The sequence below is a fragment of the Pan paniscus genome, chromosome 1 (assembly GCF_029289425.2).
Source record: "Pan paniscus chromosome 1, NHGRI_mPanPan1-v2.0_pri, whole genome shotgun sequence".
Taxonomy (NCBI): Eukaryota; Metazoa; Chordata; class Mammalia; order Primates; family Hominidae; genus Pan; species Pan paniscus.
The window spans coordinates 14,965,568-14,987,972 of NC_073249.2; the positions used below are offsets into that span (position 1 = coordinate 14,965,568).

The window sequence follows — 22,405 nt, forward strand, 5'->3', positions numbered from 1 at the left end:
CTCCCAGGGCTGAGGGGCAGGAGGTAGAGGAAGGAGGCGTTCACTACCCAGGGTAGATAGAATTCTGCTCCCGACCCCACTGAGAGCAGGTGCATTCACTGCAACATCTCTCCACGGGCTCCCATCGGCTCATCCCAGCGCCTGCCACCAGGGGGCAGCTCTGCAGAGTCAGCGCTGGATGGAGCAGCCCCGGGTCAGGAGGCCTCCTCATGCAGGACGCGCCTACCTGTATCGCTGCTTCACAGACTGCTTCTCTGTGGACTTGCAGACGTGCCCCACGTAGTACAACGGGAAGAATAAAAAGTTCCAGTTGGTGGCAAACCACGTGAGGGTGAAGGGCGCGTCGAACTTCCTGAAGGTCAGCTTGGCGAGCTGCGTGGAGCCCGCCCACGAGGAGCACACGCACAGCACGACCGCCACGCCCCAGAAGATCTTCTTGAGTTGCGCCCGGGAGCACGTCCAGCAGCGGCGACTCGCTCTCCCGCCGGCCTCCACCCCGGCCGGTGCCTGGGCCTCCGCCGGGCCCGGGGAGTCCCGGGGGCGCTCCTCCCCTGGGGAAGAGAAGGGCGTGGTTAGCGGGGCCTGCAGACCTTCACCCCTGCACTTCGCAGGGCGCTGCCCTGCAGCCATTGTCACCACCAGCTACCTGGGGGCCCGGGGAGATAGCGGGTGCGGGGGCGGCTTCCAGGGCGGCTGTGTGACACCAAGCTGCAATAGAAAACGTTTGCACTGGTTTTCCTGTCCTCCAGGTCCGAGGCTCTCCAAGTGTGGTCCCTGGGCCGGGCAGCGTCAGCACCCTTCCCCGTCCGTCCCCGGAACGTGTTGGAAATGCAGAATCTCAGGGCTCACCCCAGACTCCAAAATCAGAACCTGCATTCCTCAGGTGATCTGCGTGCTTTGGGAAACACTCCTCCAGAACCCACAGAGCAGCTGAAATATCTCCACTCTCATTTATGTCAGTTGACGAGTACTCACGTGCTCCTGGGTGCGGGGCAGTACTGGGGGCTGGAGATTCCTACAGGGGGAGGTCCTGACCTCTAAAAGGTCCCAGTACCTTGACAGAAGTGGCCTGTTACTTAAAGGCACAGTTGGCCAAGACTCTCTCCTCTTATTTTGTACGTACAGCAAAAATAGACTTCGCCACTCTTACTTTTCTATCTGCTTTAACTGGCTTCCTGCTGATAGCCTCCAGTCCCACTTCGAAGCTTTACTTAAAAACCACAACCTCTGGCAGCTGGTGTGTGAAAGGCCACAGACACTCCATTCTAGAGCGGTGTGATTTCTGGAAACCAGGCTGCAGCCCAAAGCTTGGCTCTGCGGCAGTGTTGTTCCCGCAGACCAGAGGAAGGTGAAAAGGCGTTATTTTCCACTGTTTGCTTTTTCATTCATGATTGTGTGCGTGTCAGTCAGCTGGAAATTTAAACAAAGCTGTAGCTTGTGTCGGGTGTAACTACGGATGGATGCAAATTTCCAGAAGGCAGTGTACTTGCCTTTTATAATGATGTTGTGCCTGGCACCTAGCTGAATGGAGGCACATTAGTGCTAAGAGGCCATTTTCACTCTAGGGGAGGAAATGAGTCCTGAATATATTGGGGTCAAACGTGCTTTCTCTACATTGTTTAAACTTAAATAACTTTAATAACAAACTGAGTTTTGTATATCATACTTTCTGAAGCATTATGAGTCTATGAGGCAAAATTGTGATTCAGTGTAACCTGTTTTTCAGGTGTTAGCTAATATCGTTAACCACCAGCTGTGCTGTATCTGTTTTAGCCAAAGATAAACCGAAGCATTACATGGCTAGTCAAAGAGGGATAATGTACTTTATTGGGCCAAATTCTGTTTCACACCATCTCTATTGTGCTTCATTACTTGCTTTATTAATAACCTCCCTCCTTCTCTAACTTTTCATGTGCTCACATATCCAAGTTGAAAAGCCCCTGGAAAACCAAATGTCTCACCACCCTCTGAGCTTCTGACAAGCCGTCTGTTCCTGCATGGGCTGCAGGGCAGAAAGATGTGGAGGACAAAAAGGAAGATTGATTTCCAGCCTTTTGGGGGATCTGCGCGCTTATGCCCTCCTACCAGGATCTCTTGACTTTCCTCACCGTGAATTTCCACAACTTAATGCAATTGCAGTTTCAGACAGAAGCATGCACATTTCAATTTACACACGGATTACCTGCCATTTTGAATTAACATCTGCAGCTGTTCATTATCGGGATAATTTGCAAGGGGTGTTGGAGGTTAGAGGGGTTTGTCACTATTAGCATCACTGTCAAAAACTCATCCTGAAAAGATGATTGTAGAGATGAAAAAAAAGTTCACAAAAATAAAATGCAGCTTCACAGTAATAACTTCCAGTGAAAGAATGGACTCCAAAAGAGGCTGAATAAATTCAGCTCACAGCATGTTTCTTCATTGAATGTTTTCATTACAGCAAATTAAGCTTTAAAACTTAGCAAACTAGGCAGTGATGCTGCATAGCTTTTACAATGAAGGAGAAAATCATCAAATCATGTAATTTGGTATTGCTAAAATGTTTCTATGGATTTGGATTAAAGAAGTTGTTCTCTAACTTTGTAACCTCTCTGGATCCTCAAAACAAAGGAAAATGAACAATTACAAACAAAATTAAGACACTTAGAACCAAACTCACTACACTGTTATTTGAAAATAACCACATATAAATAGAACAACGGTTTCCAAAATGTAATGCAGTTAACAGGCGTTATAAGGAAAACATATTCCATGCTTGGATAGATTTGAAAAACACCAAGTAGAACAGACAGGTTCCTTTGCTGTAGGAATATTCAGGGTCAATGGATATTGTGAATTTTCAAGAGGCTGCTTCCCATATTATTTAAATGTGTAACGCCTGTGGTAGGGACTACTGTACTCTGGAACATACTTTGGGAAACACTGGAATATACCCATAAAGAATAATAGACAACCAAACCCCATTCATTGCAAACCTCCCACTTCACTATACTGTGTCTCTTATAATAATAATAATCACTCATCAACTTCATTACCTCATTCTTCATACTGCTAAACACGTCGCACCTCATATAAATAAAAAGTATTCTTTATACATACATCACAAAAGTGCTAAATAGTAACAAGAAAAAGCAATTTTTAGTGATGTTAGCACCCAGAGATATCACAATACACATTGGCTGCCGCATTTTCCCTAGTCTTTTGTGTCTGTGCAACACACACACACACACACTTACACACACCCCTCTCAGCAGAACCGTGCCCCTAGTACAAATGGACACACAAACCCACACACACACACACTGAAAAACTGGGATCACACTGTGTTTTTATCTTTCATTTATTTAACCTAACTTATAATGAACGGCATGCACTTTTTACATCTCACAGGGCTATGTATGGTGCAATGCATCCTCAGAGCCTTTCAATCAGACAGGAAATCACTGTGAAACATGTGCCCTGTGCCAAGAGCTTTGGGTGCTCTATAAATAAGTGTAAAGCATGATTACCATCTTTCAGGAATGGACAGTCTATGTCAGAGTGACGAAAGATCCATGAAGGAATTACAGAACAATTACGTGTAAAATAGAGATTCTGACTATATAACAGGAATTCTGCAGAGAGCATGGCCAGTGTGCATTGGGATAATAGTGAAAAGAATCAGAAGAGGCAGGTGGTTGGCCTGGGCCTTGGAGGATAGAACATAAAAGTAAGTAAAATAGGAGCAAAGTTCAGGGTCAGGAATACACATGACCTGGAGGGGCAGTGAGGATGGTGGTGAGATCTGAAATGTACTGCCATCTCGTCACTCTGCAATGCCTCATCTTGCTTTGGTTAGACATGCCACAGGAGAAACTGCCAGGTTTGCTGAAGGGACTGGAGCAAACTCAGATGTGGACTGATCCTACTTTATTAAGGAAGTGCAAGCCACAACATCCATAACAAAGTAATATTAGTTGAAGAATAAATGTAGAGTGACACAATAATTTTGCTTAGCGGATGCATTTATTTTCTACTATTGGAAATGCAAGAAATGCACCCCATACTTGACATCATTTCCAGGGTCATTTTCAATGAACTGGCCAATTGATGCTCAAACAGGTTTCAGACAGAAGGAGTTACAATGAGGAAGGCTATATCTCTTTTCAGAAGCCTTTCAAATCTTCTAAGTGTAGGAAACTTTTGTTTAATTCTGCCCCCCACCTCCAAAATTTCAGGTCAAGTGTTGCCTTTGTTTGATTTCACTCCTTTATCACAGTTGAAAGAGGCAGTGCTGGCCGGGCACCGTGGCTCACGCCTGTAATCCCAGCACTTTGGGAGGCCAAGGCGGGCGGATCATGAGTTCAGGAGATCGAGACCATCCTGGCTAACATGGTGAAACCCCGTCTCTACTAAAAATACGAAAAATTAGCCGGGCGTGGTGGTGGGCGCCTGTAGTCCCAGCTACTCGGGAGCCTGAGGCAGGAGAATGGTGTGAACCTGGGAGGTGGAGCTTGTAGTGAGCCGAGATTGCGCCACTGGACTCCAGCCTGGGTGACAGAGCTAGACTCCATCTCAAAAAAAAAAAAAAAAAAATGGAAGAAATAGGCAGTGCTTCAAGGAAATCGATGCCAAAATTAGTCTCATACTGTTTACTGCCACAGCTCCTGAGACCATTAGTACACAACTAGAAATACTATTTATGTCACCCTCACCTTCACTCTCCAACACCCCTTCCCCACTAACAATCCCTCTGTTTATGATCATCTTGTGCCTTAAATTCTAATCTTGTACTTTAGCCAGCAGTTCTGGGAGCAATGCAAAGTAGATTATACACTCTGGCCCAATGCTCGTGCTGACAGACGCTGTAATTGTGGATTCAAGCATCTCCCTGAAGCTGTGTCACCTCTAAATTCTGTTTATGCTACTTAATTCATCCATAAATGCTGGAGGACTGGCGGGTTCATCCCAGTTCTGTTGTCTGAGTTGCTTCCATTGAGCACGTGTGTGTGTGTGTGTGTGTGTGCGTGTGTGCACGCCAGTGCAGGGGGAGTGTTCTTTTGTGCACTTTATATACTCCATGGCATGGTGAGATGTAACCATGCCTGTGTGTGAGCTTCCATTTTAGCCCTGTCTTAGTGTCCTGAGGGCTGTCAGGCAATAAACCCGCCACCTGCAAAATCACACTTTTTGCTTGTGACCAAAGACTCTTGACCAAAGAGAGAAAGGATTCACACTCTTTGGTTAAGCAGAAGTAGTACCTAGAGGCAATGTCTGCACAGCAGAAGGAAACTCAGGTCACAATGGGTGAGCTGAAGGTCGAGGTTAGCTACCAACTCATTCGGGTACCAAGGCACATCCTTAGTGCCATGAGCTGTCCACTGCTCAGGCCTGAGAAAATGATGAATTGGGTGCTTTTTTTTTTTTTAACTTAATGTAAGTCACTTCTACAATGAAAAACAAGAAAGAATGGGAAGTCATTCATTCTCATCTCATAAAATGGCCCTTTTGAACTTTCAAGAGACCAATAACGTTTCTTTTACGAGCCTCCCTGAGAATAAGTGGACCCTTGTTGAGTCCTTTCTGAAAAAGTCTCCAGAGAGTTTACCCTTAGAAAGTGCTCAAGTCCTTTCTTTAGGGTAAGGGACCCAGAGCGGGGATCAAAGACCACCAGCTGGCTGGTGTGACCCAAGCCTTTCAAATGTAAAGGAGATAGAATTGCACAGGAAATGGGAGATTGTCTTGCAACTGATATCCATTTCAGTAAGGTCTATAGAGTTATTTTATTTGTTTACAGCTTTATTGAGATATAATTCTCATACTATAAAATTCAGTTAAGTACACAACTCAGTAAGTTTTAGCAAATTTGAATTGTGAAACCATTACCATAGTATCATTTTGGAACATTTCTATCATGCCGAAACGAGTTCTTGTGCCCATTTGAAGTTCTCCCTGTTCCCAGCCTCAACCCTAGGCAACCATGAATGTGTTTTCTGTCTCTATAATAATTTGCATATCCTGAACATTTCATATACATATACAGACTTTCACATCTGACTTCTTTCATTTAACATCATGTCTTTGGGGTTTATCCATGTTGTAGCATGTGTCAGCAGTTCATTCTTTTGATGCCTGAAGAGAATTCCATTGTATGGATATACCAAATTTGGCTTATCCATTCATCTATCGATGGACATGCAGATTGCTTTCAGTTTGGGGCTGCTGTGAAGAATGCTGCTATGAACATTCACCTATAAGTCTTTGTGTGGATATATATTTATTTCTCTTGGGTGGACTAGTTTTTAGGCCACTCATTCAACAAATCTTAATTGACCACCTACTTTGCGGTACAAGGCAGGTACAACTTTTCCCTCACAGAGCTTGCTTAGTCCAAGTGGCAGTGCTTAAAGTACCCACATTTTAGAGGCTTAAGTGCATCTAATTGCGTCCAAATGGGACACAGTTGAGAGCTGCTCTGGAAACTAGAGTTCCACCTTCCCCCATCCCTCAACTCCTGTCCCTTTTTCCTAGACTGCATGAAAGACAGGTCTGATGAAAACTTTCCCATTTATTGATTACTGATGAGTACACCATCCCAGGACCTGGCCAACAAACCAAAAAGGTTTTGCAAAATGAGGAGCTTAGAAGAAAGCTTTTGTTTATGGCCATTTGCAAGCGTAACTTGTCTTCCAAACAATCCATTTCAGGCTTTGTTTATCTTTTCTACTCATTAAATACTTGCTCAGTGAATTTATGTGTGACATTATTTTTAGGCAGTGATGTAGAGGAAAGGGGAGGAGACTTGCAGAAAAGGCTTTCACACGCATAAGGCCAACTACATGCCCCAAACATCCCAAAGCAATTCGCACTTCACATGTCCCAACCCACTTGCCCTTGCCAGATCATCCATATGGATTCCTGGACTTTGGGTCAGAAAACACTGCCACCATTCACATGCGGCCGAAGCCCCAGTCATGCTCCTGACTAGCATAGGTTCCAGGGAAAGAACATAATCTATAGATAATTGAAGTTAGGTGTTGACCGTGGGTAAAGGAAAAGGAGATAGTATGGAGAATTAAAGGGGCAAGTGGTGGTTAGACACCCAATACATACACCACACTCTCTGCAAGTAGATGTTACATATCTTTTTATATCCATCATGATGGTGGAGATCAGTAAGGTTATTTCTCTTTTGTATATTGGACAGCTGAGGTTCTGAGAGTTAATATCCCAAGGATACAAATCAGTGAGCGGCTAAGGCACTGTTTTGACTTGGTTCTGTTTGACTCCAGAGCATCAACGGGAATACAGAATGTACTCATTCCTCTCGTTCTCCCCTTTGAAAGTTGACCAAGGTCATGGTGCTGAACATCTCATTCAGAACTGCATGTCACTAAAGAGGGACTTCAGGTATGCAGAGGACAGAAACACATTTGTAACATGGAAAAGACTGAGTGTGTATGGGACCCTGCACTAGGATATGCTATTCTGGAAAGAGGGTGTTATGGACTGAGTGATTGTGTTCTTCCCAAATTCATGTGTTGAAGCCCTAACATCCAGTGTGGTTGTGTTTGGAGACAGGGCCTCTAAGAAAGTAATTAAAATTAAAGAGGCTGGGAGCAGTGGCTCACGCCTGTAATCCCAGAGGTTTGGGAGGCCAAGATGGGTGGATTGCTTGAGCCCAGGGGTTCAAGACCAGTGTTGGCAACATGGCGAAACTCCATCTCTATAAAAAAATACAAAAAATTAGCTGCGCATGGTGGTGCTTGCCTATAGTTCCAGCTACCTGGGAGGCTGAGGTGGCAGGATTGCCTGAGCCCAGAAAGTTGAGGCTACAATGACCAGTGATTGCGCCAGTGCACTCCAGCCTGGGCATAGGAGTGAGACCCTGTCTTAAAAAACAAACAAACAAACAAACAAACAAACAAAAAACCGAAAAAGGTTAAATGAGGTCATAAGGATGGAATTCTAATCTTGTAGGATTAGTGTTCTTATAAGAAGAGACATCAGGGAGTTTGTTTTCTATCTCTCTCTCTCCATACACACATCAAGAGAAGGGGTCATGTGAGGACACAGAAGGCGGCCGTCTGCAAACCAAGAAGAGAGCCCTCCCCAGAAACTAAATTTGCCAGCACCTTGATTTCAGATTTCCAGCCTCCAGTACTGTGAGTAAAAAAATGTCCTTTTTTAAAAGCTATGATATGTTGTTATGGTGGTGCTAGCTAATACAAGGGGTTACAGTAGAGAGTGCACTGTGCTTGAGAAGGTGTAAGGCATGGACCAAGAACCACCACTCTGCAGAATGTGTATGACATGCTACAGATGGCAGAGTATTTATTTTAGATAACCTATTAGGAGAATAAATAACTTTATTGGATTATAAATATTATATGCTATCTTATATTTGTTTGCCTCCTGTGAATTGCTTGAATCTTTGTTGTAAAATTATTTCTGGAGGCAGTGTGTAGAGCTAGGAGAAAACATGAGAGTTGTGAAGTTGTGTTTAAAAACAAAATTAGTGTTTTGCACTGGGAAATTATTCCTCTGGTTAGGATAAAGAATCAGGAGGTGAACAAAAGTTGCTTTTTGGGGTTGGAATGGGGTGGTGGAGGCTTCTTTGAGATGTGTCTGATCTACTCTGAAGCAGTCTGAGAGCTGGTAAGAGTCAGGTCGTGATCCAGCTCACTTTTCCCACCCATCATCACCATCTCAGTAATCAGACACCTAAATCGGCATTTCTACCTCACTTCCATTTCCTTAGAGGTCCCGAATAACTCTCAAAGGTCTGAATAATTTCATGCAGTGGATTTAAGACAGTCCTGGAATGTACTCAGCCTAAGGTGAATCATGACTCTCGAGAAACTGACAGGGTATGGGTAAGCCTTAAATAATACTGTTTGTGCCCTGGGGGAAGAGTCAGTGCCTCCTCTTGGGAGGAAGCAGAGCGCTATGTTTTAATACTTGGTCTGAAAGCATCTGAACTTGAGGGCATCAGTTTTAATCCATATGCACTGCTAGTTATGGCTTGTGCAGCCTCCTGGAATTTCACCATTTTCTGTGGCCTGGGCACATGATGCCTCCATATACACCAGTTGGTTTACCTGGTGATGTTTTGGTGCTGCTAATGACCTGCACACAAAACCCAGACAAATATGCATACTCCTCTTTGCTGGTGTTTTTCCTCATCAGATTGTTAGCATCTCCAGATTCTTTGGCTTCTATGTGGACTGAAATTTGGCTGTTGGAATGCAAAGGATGAACCACAGTTTTACAGGAGGGCAGGTTATATGCAGGACAGTACCTCCAGGCAAAGACACTGCCCTCTCCTGCAGCCTGAGGGCTCTTGAAGAAGAGGGGCATGCTGGAGCCTTCTCCTGTGAAGTGGCCAGCCCACCAGACTCACCATGGCAGTGCTGGGCAACTATGGGGGGGATGGGAGAGTATGGCATCTCTGGTCCTCTAATCAGAAGAGGTGTGGGTTTTGGTTGGATGGAGTGTTAGATGAAAATGAGCGGAACAGAGCAAAATTAAAACACCGTTTTCTCAAACATAACTCCAGTTCTCAGCAGAGTCGTTGTGCATCAACAAGGCAGGACTAAACTTGCTTGGTCAAGGACCAAGGTGGGGTTGGCCTTAAGGTATTAAACATGACCTCTCAGGCTTAATCTCCTACCCAAGGATAGACATTCTGAACCAACAACGGGTGACATGGCTCAGCTCATTCCTGGGCATTGAGATTTAACACAGAAACACAGGGACTGAGACCAGCCCCAGGCAAAGCTTGGAAGATGCACAGCTTCTCTTTGGCATCTTTCTGTACCTCCTTTTATGCCATCACATCATCTGGGGTTCCGTCTCATGGAGCAAGTTGTACTCATGTAGCTAGTCTTTCCATCCCCTGCTCAAATACCAAAATCTACTCTCAGAAAGAGCACCTGTTTACATGCACACATATGCTCACATACATGCACATGCTAGATTCCTTATTGTTCCTGGTCTCAATTCCTCAAAGCTCTGCTCTCTGACTATAGCTAATGAAAAGTTTTAATCAGATAAACCAATCTCTGCTAATGATTAAGCTACTTAGTAGACTCTTAGAATGTTCCTGCCTAAAAAGACAATGGAAGATCTATTATAATCCTCTTTCTTTGCAGCAGGAGAAGCCCAGGCTGCAAGAGGCCAGGCGACATGTCCAATATATTAATTAGCTAATGGAGGAGCAGAAAATGACACTTGAATGTCCTGACACCTCATCCAGTGTTCTTCCCTCCAGTCCCTTCTCCTGAGCTACATGATGTCTTAACCAATGGAAATGTATTATGCGCCAAAAAGGCTTTTAAGAATTAAATCTCTTCTTGGATGTCCCAATAGGGCTGTTCTGAACCCTTTCCCACCTCTTCAAGTCTTCAGTCCCCATCCATCATTTGCGGCAAACGATGACACTTCCTACATTACAAAGATCAAAGTCACCAGCACAGCTCCCTTAGCTTCCCTCCTCTGCATCTTCATGATTCTTGTCTTTGCCCATTAAGCTTTCTCTGTTCCTTTTCAAAGCCGATCATTCCCTTTCTCTGTCTTGTGCTTCCTCCCCGGTATGCTGCCTCCTCTAGGCCACCGTTGCATTAATTGTTGCATCAATCATCTTTCTTTCGGGGCAACCTCAGACCTGCCCTGGAATCAGCCTGGCTCTCTCAAAAGTTATCTCCCTCCCCCTTAAGACAGCATAGCTTCTCAAACCTCCCTCACTGTCAAACACTTCAACCAAGTATCCAGTAATGCCCCCACCCACCCTTGCAATCTGGCTTGCAGACCAGCACCCGCTTAAAACTGTTTCCACAAAATCACCCTCTCTTGGTTGCATCTGACACATCACTCTCTCTCTTTCTTCTTGGTTTTCTTCTGGTTGTCTCCATGCCACCGTACTATCTGAGTTCTCTGGTCTGGCCGGTCAAACTTCTCTCCTGCCTCCCTTATGTCCTAAATGTGCACGGTCACCAGGATTCTGTGCTTGCCCATTTATTTCCATATCACCTGATTGGTTTCTCAGGCTTCACCACCTCTTGCTGCCACTTCCCTGCCTGCTACATACCTGTGTTTGCAGGCATTGGCCTCAAACTCAACTTTTCTAAACGTGACTCCCCCATCTCTCCCTCGCAGATGAGTTTCCCTTCCTATCTTCACTGTTACTGCTAATGGCATCTCCATTCCCAGAACTGTTCAGGCATAATCTTCAAAGCCGTATTTCATGGCTCTTTTCAGCCTTCCTACTTCACACTCTCACCACAGCCTGTTGATTCCTTCTCTATCCTGTCCTTGTCCTTGCCATCAGATGGTACAGTGGTTAGGACGTGGGCATACCACATGGCAGTTGTCTCAAAGAGTGGGTTACCTGATCCCCCTGCAATCCAAGTCCTCACTGCACAGTGGGAATTACGTTAGGAGCCACTGTAGAGGCATGTTGTGAGGACTAAATGAGGCAACCCAGGTCAAGGGCTCATGGCAAGGAGGAAGCAAATATTACTACCGCAGTTATTACCATGAGCTCATGTGTGGACTGCTGCTGTCACTCCCCAACATGTCTCCTTGTCCCCACTGGATACTTTCCAGCAGAGTTTAAAAAATTTTTCGCTATACCTTCAATATGACACACACGTATGAGCATGTACACATGAGCACACACACACACACGCCCCTGAAATGAAAGCATCTTGGATCCACTCTGTCTCTTATTACATTTGATAGACAGTGGCAGTTTTTATTCTATTCTAATTCCTTTGATAAGAAATACTTATTGCGACTGATGAAAGAGATTTCATAACCCAGTTTGAACACCACTGCTGCCCATGACCGTCTTTTCTCAGTTTCGGATGGTGTTTTCTTCTCTTCTCTGGTTCCCCCTGTTTCAATCCTGTCTTCCGAGTCCAGCGTTCAGGATGCCTCAGCATCTGCCCATGGTCTAGCTTAACCTCCCCTCCTCCTGCTTCTTCTGATCACTATGCTCTGGCCCAGTAGACTGCCTGCTGGTCTCCCAGTGCCACCCTCTCCTAGCTCTGTGCCTTTGTCTGTGGCTCCCTCTGTCAGGAAATGCTGTGTTCTCGCCTCCCACCTCTGACAGCCCAGGGCAGAAGCAAACTCCTCTACCATGCCGTCCTGACTGTCCTGACCGTCCTGACCGTGCTTCCAGGAAAAGCAGTTCCAATAAATATTTAGGCCGTCACCTGGAGTGTGGTGACAAGAAGAATTCTGAGGCCACATCCAGGATCAGCAGGAAAGAGTATCCTGTCAGATCAGGTCATTTTGGCAAAGAAGGGGGTAATGACGGCAAGCAAGAGTGCTGCGCAGGGGCCATCTGCGTCCCAGCCAGAACTGAGTTCACCCTCAGCTGAAATGCAACATTTACTTTATACTTCTTCCATAGAATCAAAAACATTACATTTCAGCATGCATTCTTTATTGGTATGCCTTTCTGACATTCCTCACTCGATTGGAAGCTCTGTTGGGTCAAGGATTATGTTTCACTCCTCTTAGAATCCTCCCAAACATCTGGTTCATTCTCTTGCATATATTAGGTAAAATATTTGATCACTACATGAATCACTTTTGCCACTGAAGTTTCAGACCTAGAGCTAGCCAATCAGGGAAATATTTTGGTTTTGGGGAAACTCTTTGGCAGTATACTTCTCAAGAATCCTCTTGGACTGGGCCAGCATCCTGGATCTTCATATACTATTAATTGAGCATTCCAGGATAACCGTCTTATCCTGTTGACAGGAACAAGGTAGTCAGACCTACTCTGGGGGCAGCTGAGATCACCCAACACTCCCAAAGGAGAGGCACTAAGAATATGGCACACAGCCATGGGGCCTGTGAATCCCCCATCGGGGTCCCAACCACTGAGTTATATTAGCTATATTACAGTGGGAGCTTTTTTTTTTTTTTTTTTTTTTTGAGATGGAGTCTCTCTATGTCACCAGGTCACCAGGCTGGCGTGCAGTGGCATGATCTGGGCTCACTGCAACTTCCGCCTCCTGGGTTCAAGTGATTCTCCTGCCTCAGCCTCCCAAGTAGCTGGGACTGCAGGTGCACGCCACCATGTCCAGCTAATTTTTGTATTTGTAGTAGTGACAGGGTTTCACCATGTTGGCTAGGATGGTCTTGCTCTCTTGACCTCATGATCCACCCACCTTGGCCTCCCAAACTGCTGGAATTCCATACAATGGGAGCTTTAGGGAGCATTTACTGAGCATCTACAAAGTGCCATGAGCTGATATAATTCTCTCTCCTACTCAAATGAAATGCAGTTTGCAAAGGTCTTGCAACATTTGCAGCCAGGTAGATATAGCTTTGAAGCCTGGGATCCTTGCTTTCTAATTACAGTTCCTTCGTGAATGAGTTTTCTGAGCCTCAGTTTCCTTATCTATAAAGTTGGATAACAATACTTACCAGGGAAAAAATAGAGATAATGGAACAATCTCTCCTAGCATAGTACCTGCAATATAGGAGGCATTCATTAGCAAAAACTATTATTTGAGTATTAAGAGCAAGATGTCATCACCCCTCCTTTCCTAGGACGGAACTGATTCCTGGAGAGCTTTATTCATTAGCCAGAAATCACTCACCTAGCATGACAGCTGGATAGACCCAGTCCATCTAATTCCAAAGCCCTCACCCTTTCCACAACACTACTTGCTGCACGCCTCTTGGGGGAATTCATTGTACTGTTCTCAATGATTAATCCCTATTGAATGTAATTTCACTGAACATGAATGAGCTGATTGTGAGTAGAGCTGATCCTAGTAAACACTAGTCTATTAGAGATGTGCTACTGATCAATGCTCTGCTTCTGAAAGGAAAGCCAAGCAAAGGATCTGTGAAAACAAGGTATGTTTTTAGACATGACAGATGCCATCAATCTCACCAGAACGCACTTTTCAAGCCTTAACCCCTATCTAAGGCTCAGCCCCACTCTCCTCATGCCTCTGGGCTGAGCCCTAGCATCCATGTTCTCTCTGCCTGAAACTGCCTCTCCTCCCCTCTGCACCAACAAGCTTTCTCATATCCCCCCAGCCTCAGTTGTGATGCCTCATAAGGCCTCCTCCTCAGGAAGGCCCCCTCCTTAGAATGGCTCCATCTTAGAAAGGCCTGTTCCTCAGGAATATCTCCTCAGAAAGGCCTCTTCCTGAGGAAGGCTTCCTTCTTAGATGGCCTCTTCCTCAAAAAGGCCCTTTTGTTAGAATGGCCTCCTCCTCAGAGATCTTTCTGAGGAGGCTTCCCCGGCAAGGCCTTCTCCTTAGAAGCCCTCCTTCTGAGAAAAGCCTCTTCTCCTTAGGAATATCTTCTCCTCAGAAAGGCCTCTTCTTAGAAAGGCCTCCTTCTCAGAAAGGCCTTCCCCTCAGAAAGTATTCCTCTGTAGAAACCCTCCTCCTCATGAAGGCCTCCTCCTCAGGAACACCTCCTCAGATTGCTCAACTCTCAGTGTCCCCATGACACCTTGCTTTTCAGTTCAATACCAGAACTTACTACTTTGTATTTGATAATTTAGCTATCTATCTGTATGTCTCTTCCCCTCTAGACTAAAACGTCCTTAAGAGAATGAAGCTAGAATTGTTCCTTTTTGCCTTTCCAGGGCCTTGCTAAATTGTCACAGGACACAGAGTAGGGTTGGATGAAGTATTTGTTGAGTAAATGAAGTCATCTTGCCCATCTTCCTGTGTTTGAGTTTAACCAAGCTTTGCCTTTTCTATTTTGGTTTTATATGTACCACATGCTGGTGCCTTCTTGCCTCCCCTTAGATGACACACTCTGCAAGCTAATAAATATTCCTCGCTGGCTGCATTCCCTCCCTGTAGCCTGTCTGCCATCCATACAGAAACACCCACAGCATGGGGACCACCTTGCCCTGTGCATTCAAGTTAAAACAAAATGATTCAACACTTCCAAAACCAGCACATAAGATGCAAATGGTTTCCAAAAAATAGACCAAAAGCCAAACTGAATAAAAACACCGAGGAAAAAAACTAGGCAGAGAGAAAGAGCTATATGTGAGCCAGGCATACCAAGAGCAGGTTTTATCAGGCCCCGATGGGCAGAATTTTGCATGGGATACTTGTAGGTATCCCATGCAAAATGCAACTGGGGGCTTGCTAGGCATTTTCAGCTACCTCTACCTTATTGCATTTCCTCACAGCCTGCTGAAGTAGGTTGTTCCTTCTCTTTTACATTTGAGGAAACTGAGGCTGTGTTCATGATTTACACAAATCCAACTGGAAAAGGGGCAGGGCCCAGTCTTGATCCTCAATCTGACCATTTCTTAGTTCACTATACATTTCCATTATCCACAGGCATTTATGAGGAAATGCTAGTTCCAAAGCCAAGCCCAGGGTGAGGCAGTTGCTGGTGTTAGTATGTGCAGGAGACTCAAAGCTCTTTTGGCAGCAGCCCTAAGGGATTTTTTTGGGGGGTTGGTGGTTAGTGGGAGATAATTTTCACTTTCATTCCCTGAAGGCAACCTCCAGGCTTGGCCATAGGGAAGTACCTGTGCCTCGCATGCCACTCACTGCCTCCTGCAGCACCTCTGAGGCCACAGCACCCAGTTCAGGTAGCCCCACCATCCGCGTCCTGCCCCACTTCCAGTGCAGTTCGAACCTGTCCTGCCTAAGGTGGGCTGGGAGTTTCCCAGGGAGACCCCCTGCTGCTGGAGAGCAGAACCAATCTGTCCTACTGGCAGGTAGGAGTGGGCAGCTTCCCATGAGGACCCTATGAGTGAGCAGACACTCACTCCCTGCTTCCCTCAGAGAAATAAATGGCCAATCCTTCCCTCCCCAACTCACACATACATGTGGGCAATGTCTGGGAGTAGGCTTAGAAATACAAACACCCCTGGAAGAGGTAGCACTTGCACTAAACTCAGGTGTAGATGGCTGATATCAAGTCATTCCTGAGGTTGGGATGGAGGAGAGAAGAAGACAGCCACAAGAAGGAAAAAAACCCAACCTCCTAAAGATAGAAAATGTTGAGAAATAGGTAAGTAGTTGCAGTTCAGTACAAACTGATGTTCTGGAAAAAATGCTTGAGCTTTGGATCGGACAGCCCAGGATTCCATTCCAGCTTCACCACCTACCAACTGTGGGTCTAGGACACGTTAACCCACCTTGCTGGGCCTCACAGTGCTCCTCGGTAGGATGGGGGTCACAGTACTAGGGCAGCTGCAGGCAGGCCTGTGTGGACAGTTGAGCTTGGGATATACAATTACCAAGCCAGCCTCTGTCTTGTCCTCGCTGGTTCTGAGATTTATTGTAATAAACAAGAAGTCACGAGTGGGAAGCAGGGTCAACAGTAGCCTAGAGAAGTCCAGGCTTCCCAGGAAGGGCAGAAGCCAGGCTCTGTCGGAGCCCATGGCTGCCCCTCATTCACTGCTGGTGCTCATGGGCTCTGTTAGCTCAGCACAAGCAAAAGCCTAGAGGGGAGCTCCTGGGACCCAGGGGATGGTCTGTCTGCCTCACCTGGCCAAGGTGGCTTGCTCCTGGCAGAGGGAGTTAGTCATTCCACCTCTGCCTCCTGGGAGGAGGAGTTAAGAACTGGGGCTGGCCCTCTGCCCCCCTTCTCCATTGGAAAGCAAGGCCCCTTAGGCCAGCAGAAGCCAGCTGTGTCTGAGGAAGCTCTCCTCGGTGGGCTACTTCTTCCCCTGTCCTCTCGCTCACATTTCCTGGGTGGGAGCAGTTCCAGGCAGAAAGGACAACACGGGGAGGAGGACACCTTCTGGGGGCCTCTCACAGCCCTTCCGATCCCTCTCCAGGGCCTGGGAAATAGCCTGTTTACAGACTGGTGCTGGCTCTTCCCTCACCTGTGCGCCCCGCCCATTCCCAAAGAGCAGGGCAGTCAGTTGGCTGGTGGCCGGAAAGGCTTCGGAACACGCAGGAGAGACGTCTCCTTAGCCCGCTGCAGCCCTCTCACGTCTCTACCAACCGCGGGCAGCACCTTTGGTCGGCCTGGGGGTGAGGCACAGAGCTCCACACCCAGGCAACTCAAGTGTGTGTGTGGTAAGGGGACACTGGGAGCGGCTGGACGACCCCCTCCTGCCGAACAGACAAGAGCCCCAGGACAAACTGGGATGGAGGTGCGGGTGCAGCTGCTGCCAGATGCGCTGGGCGCTGCCCAGGAAGGAGAGGGCTGGGGAGCCGGGTGCTCACCCGCCGCAGCAGCTCACTCCTGCTCGCCAGGGAGCTCAGGTCAGCCCCTGAAGCTGCCAGATCCCCCCACGCAGGCGGCGGCGCTCTGCACTGCGGGGCCGCGTCCTGGGGGAGCAGTACCCCCAGCCCCGGCGCCCCGCAGCCAGGCAGCCCCCCTCAGGGTGGCAGCATTCCCCGGCTAGGGTGCAGGAACCCCCGGGGCGAGGCGGCCGCGCATTACCTTCCACTTTGGTAAGGGTCAGGACCGGACTGTTGCAGGCGCTGAGCGGGGCCACCCGGGCCGAGTGCTTCTTCATGATGAGCCGGCCGCCTGCAGAAGCGCTGCCGCCGATCGCCTACATCCTGGGGCCGGCTGGAGCGCGTCTCTCCCGGGCCCGTGGCCGACGCGGCCCTCTGCCGCCGGGGAGCACCAGCGGCTCGCCCCTCTCAGTCCCGGCCTCCCCGGCTGCCCGCCGGGCTCCGGTTGCCGCGCTGCTCACTGCGGCGGCCGCCCTGCAGCGCACATCCTCCCCGGCCGCGCAGCCACTCCACACACACGCGCGCACAGCCTCCTACTTGGAGGTTGCTGCAAACTCCAACGTCACGTACAAGTGCACTCCCTGCTCCCACCCCGCAGCTCACCTGCTCCGCCCTCCTCCCCGGGACGCTCAGCCTCGCAGCCCTCATCCCTGTCTTCCTCCCAGGCAGGTCCTGACTGCAGCCTCTGGCCACCACCTCTCTGAGAAGCCCTTTAAAAGGACCAGCGCCTGCGGAGGGGAGACCCTGAGAACTTAAGCCTCAGCGTTGCACAAGTTTAAAAAGGGAAGTGCTTGACTTTGGATTGAGAGTTGACTCTTCAGTGTGCGGAAGTCCTGAATTATTTCACAGGGAGAGTTAGAAAAAGCAAAGCTTCCCAAGGCTGCCATTCACTTCTTGAGTCTAGAGGCACATTATCTTGTCTGGCCCCGTGGACAGCTATTTTTTTGCGGGGTGGAGTGGGGGGTGGTTCAAACACCACAGAAGCAAAACAGCCACAAGAAAACAAAGGCTTGAAGTGATTTCTGCTCCCACCCCACTGCCTCAGTCTGGAGATCCAAACTCACCTCGGTAGCAGGAAAGCTCCTTTTCTGCCCAGCTCCCAGGTTCTTGCTTCAGCTGCAGATCTGACATTTGCCTCTGCAGGCACCAGCTTCACTGCTGTCACTCAGACACAGCTGTAAGCTACTGGCCGATGGTGCTCATTAAAAAGCTATGACATATACCTATTGCATCACTTGCCAGCACAATCCCTGAGTGACCACTGAGTCCGGAGGGGCATTTATCCCATGACAGTGCATCATCAGAGGTGCCCTGCTATCATCCCTGCAGGTAGGACACACAGGGCTCATGCAGCCCCAGAACTCCCAGGACCTTGTGTTCATCTCCTTTACAGATGCCCAGCCATCAGTTTGGGTCCCAGCCTCAAGGATCAGTTGAGATTCAAGGTGGGTTTTGTTATTATTGTTGGTTAGATCTTTGCCCAGAATTTCAGAACCTTCAATGCTACCTGGTTTCCTATCTCAAAGTTAAAATTTCATTGTATTATGTCATTCAAGTCCCCACAAGGGTAGCTCTGTGGAGTGGTACAGGGGAGAGTGAAACTCAAGCAATAGGGTTTCCTAGCTCAGCACCTACCAGATGTTTCTGGTGACATCCACCTGCAACCCCCAGCTCTCTGGCAGAAGTGGCTCCTAGGAGTTGCTCTTGTTGGATTCTTGTTATTAATTGCCCTCCTGAACAGCTGTAATGAATGGAATGGCTCTGATCTCCAAAAGGCCAGGGCTTCTCAGGGTTGCTTCCTCACCACTACAGCCAAGGAAAAGGTATATAGGGTCCCTGCAGAGCCCTCTAGTGGTACCCCTCCACATTATATGCCTCTTAGAGGAAACGTTCCAAGACTCCTAGTGATGACACTACAATAAGCCAATAAGCCATCTCCTTCTTTGGAAAATTTAAACTCAAATAAGCTTACAGCAAAAGAATTACATGTTGTATATTAAAGAGGATCTTTTTACTAAAAAATAATACTTCTATGTGTTTCATCAAGTTCATCAATAACATTTATTATATATAGTAACTAAAACAAATATCACATAATAATTGCACACGTTTTTGAGCACATGCTATGTATTATTTATGTTAACTATTTTACATAAATAATTTCATTTCCTACTCTCAAAAGCCCTGTAAGATTGTTGTTATCTCGTTTCATAGATGGGGAAACTGAGGCTGAGAGGATAATGTCGCAGGTCACAGACTGAGTAACTGGCCAAGCGGGGATTTAAATCCAAGTGTGAACTATTCAAAAGCCTGAACTTATAACCAGTACGTTATTCTCTTACATGTTGGAGAGATAAAATGCAAAAATTCCTCATAGCTATTCCAAGTCAGCTGAGAGATACGTGTCAAGTTTGAATGTGGTTTTGATATATGATACATGATTTCACCGTGCCTGAGCATCTGTATACTCCTGGGGAAACTGGTTTATACTTGTGCTGATGTGGATGTCCTCCAGCACTTCACATTGGCCTCTACACACGTGTTCTACTAGGCAAGTCACAATGACAAGTTGTATTAGTCTGTTTTCACCCTGCTGATAAAGACATACCTGAGACTGGGAAGAAAAAGAGGTTTAATGGACTTATATTTCCACGTGGCTGGGGAGGCCTCACAATCATGGTGGAAGGCAAGGAGGAGCAAGCCACGTCTTACATGGATGGCAGCAGGCAAAGAAAGTGCTTGTGCAGGGAAACTCCCCCTTATAGAATCATCAGATCTCATGAAACTTATTCACTATCATGAGAGCAGCATGGGAAAGACCTGCCCCCATATTCAATTACCTCCCAGTGGGTCCCTCCCACAACATATGGGAATTCAAGATGAGATTTGGGTGGGGACACTGCCAAACCATATCATTCTACCCCTGGCCCCTCCCAAATCTCATATCCTCATATTTCAAAACCAATCTTGCCTTCCCATCTATCCCCCAAAGTCTTAATTCATTTCAGCATTAACTCAAAAGTCCACAGTCCAAAGCCTCATTTGAGACAAGGGAAGTCCCTTCCACCTATGAGCCTGTAAAATCAAAAGCAAGTTAGTTACTTCCTGGATACAATGGGGGTACAGGCATTGGGTAAATACAGCTGTTCAAAATGGGAGGAATTGGCCAAAATGAAGTGGCTACAGGCCTCATGCAAGTCCAAAATCTAGCAGGGCAGTTGAATCTTAAAGCTTTGAAATGCTCTCCTTTGACTCCATGTCTCACATCTGGGTCACACCAATGTAAGAGGTGGGTTCCCATGGTCTTGGGCAGCTCTGCCTCTGTGGCTTTGCAGGGTACAGCCTCCCTCCCAGCTGCTTTCATGGGCTGGCATTGAGTGTCTGTGGCTTTTCCAGGCACAGAGTGCAAGCTGTCTGTGGATCTACCATTCTGGTGTCTGGAGGACAGTGGCCCTCTTCTCATAGCTCCACTAGGCAGTGCCCCAGTAGGGACTGTGTGTGTGGGCGCTGACCCCAAATTTTGCTTTTGCACTGACCTAGTAGAGGTTCTCCATGAGGGTCCCACCCCTGCAGCAAACTTCTGTCTGGGCATCCAGGTGTTTTCACAATCCTCTGAAATCTAGGTAAAGGTTCCCAAACCCCAATCCTTGACTTCTCTGCACTTGCAGGCTCAACACCACATGGAAATTGCCAAGGCTTGGGGTTTACACCTCCTGAAGCAACAGCCCAAGCTCTATGTTGGCCCCTTTCAGCTACTGCTGGAGCAGCTCGGATGCAGGGCACAAAGTCCCTAGGCTGCACACAGAATGGGGACCCTGGGCCTGGCCCAGGAAACCACCTTTTCCTCCTAGGCTTCCGGGCCTGTGATGGAAGGGGCTGTTGTGAAGACCTCTGTCATGTCCCGGAGACATTTTCCCCATTGTCTTGGTGATTAACATTCAGCTCCTTGTTACATATGCAAATTTCTGCAGTTGGCTTGAATTTCTCCCCGGAAAATGGGATTTTCCTTTCTATTGCATTGAGGCTGCAAATTTTCTATTGCATCAGGCTGCACATTTTCCAAACTTTTATGCTCCACTTCCCTTTTAAAACTGAATGCCTTTAACAGCACCCAAGTCACCCGTTGAATGCTTTGCTGCTTAGAAATTTCTTCTGCCAGATAACCTAAATCATCTCTCTCAAGTTCAGTTTCACAAATCTCTAGGGCAGGGGCAAAATGCCAAGAGTCACCTTTGCTCCAGTTCCCAACAAGTTCCTAATCTCCATCTGAGACCACCTCAGCTTGGACTTTATTGTCCATATTGCTATCAGCATTTTGGGCAAAGCCATTCAACAAGTCTCTAGGAAGTTCCAAACTTTCCCACATTTTCTTATCTTCCTCTGAGCCCTCCAAACTGTCCCAATCTCTGCCTATTGCTCAGTTTCAAAGTCACTTCCATATTCTCGGGTATCTTTTCAGCAATGCCTCTCTTTACTGGTACCAATTTACTATATTAGCCCATCTTCATGCTGCTGATAAAGACATACCCAAGACTGGGAAGAAAAAGAGGTTTAATGGACTTATATTTCCATGTAGCTGGGGAGGCCTCACAGTCATGCTGGAAGGCAAGGAGGAGCAAGTCATGTCTTACGTGGATGGCAGCAGGCAAAGAGAGAGCTTGTGCAGGGAAACTCTCCATTATAGAACCATCGTTTCTCATGAGACTTACTCACTGTCATGAGAACAGCATGGGAAAGACCTGCCCCTATGATTCAATTACCTCCCAGTGGGTCCCTCCCACAAAATATGGAAATTCAAGATGAGATATGGGTGGGGACACAGCCAAACCATATCGTAAGTGCTTAATAAATATTTGTCTGTTTTTACAATATCTACTTTCTGTTTAATGCAATGTTGTGTACAGAGTCAAATAGTTAACAAATATTGTTAAAGATCACTAAATCCTTTTTTTTCACATGCAGCTTACCCCAGGGGTTTTTGATATTTGGGAGGTCATCACCTCCTCATGTCTGTTAACTTCTGCTTGCCGAAGAGGAGTTACTAATTGCCATCTCAACTTCTTCCCTTTAATTTTAAGCACTCCATGCTGTTTCTATTTTTCATTTTCCATACTCAATCCCATCAGTCCTATGTGCTCTGTCTGCTCTGTTGTGTTTCAACAGCTGCCCTGCCCTATCCTGCTACCCCTCAAAAAACCAAACTTCCCATACTCCTTTTC

At 46.9% G+C, this 22,405-nt stretch overlaps 1 protein-coding gene across 2 annotated transcripts in view; it reads right to left on the bottom strand.

Annotated features, from left to right (window-relative positions):
* Positions 1-22,405, bottom strand: part of SLC35F3 (solute carrier family 35 member F3) — a 424,209-nt gene that overhangs the window by 90,267 nt on the left and 311,537 nt on the right. The window contains exons 1-2 of one of the 2 annotated variants that reach the window (XM_003824485.5): positions 17,389-17,757; positions 227-551 (exon numbers count right to left, since the gene is read on the bottom strand). In XM_003824485.5, the coding sequence (XP_003824533.3) occupies positions 227-551; positions 17,389-17,464 (401 nt within the window). In that variant the 5' untranslated portion in view covers positions 17,465-17,757. Of the gene's footprint in view, positions 1-226; positions 552-17,388; positions 17,758-22,405 lie in introns of those variants that run through there. The other variant, XM_003824486.5, reaches the window with a different exon arrangement.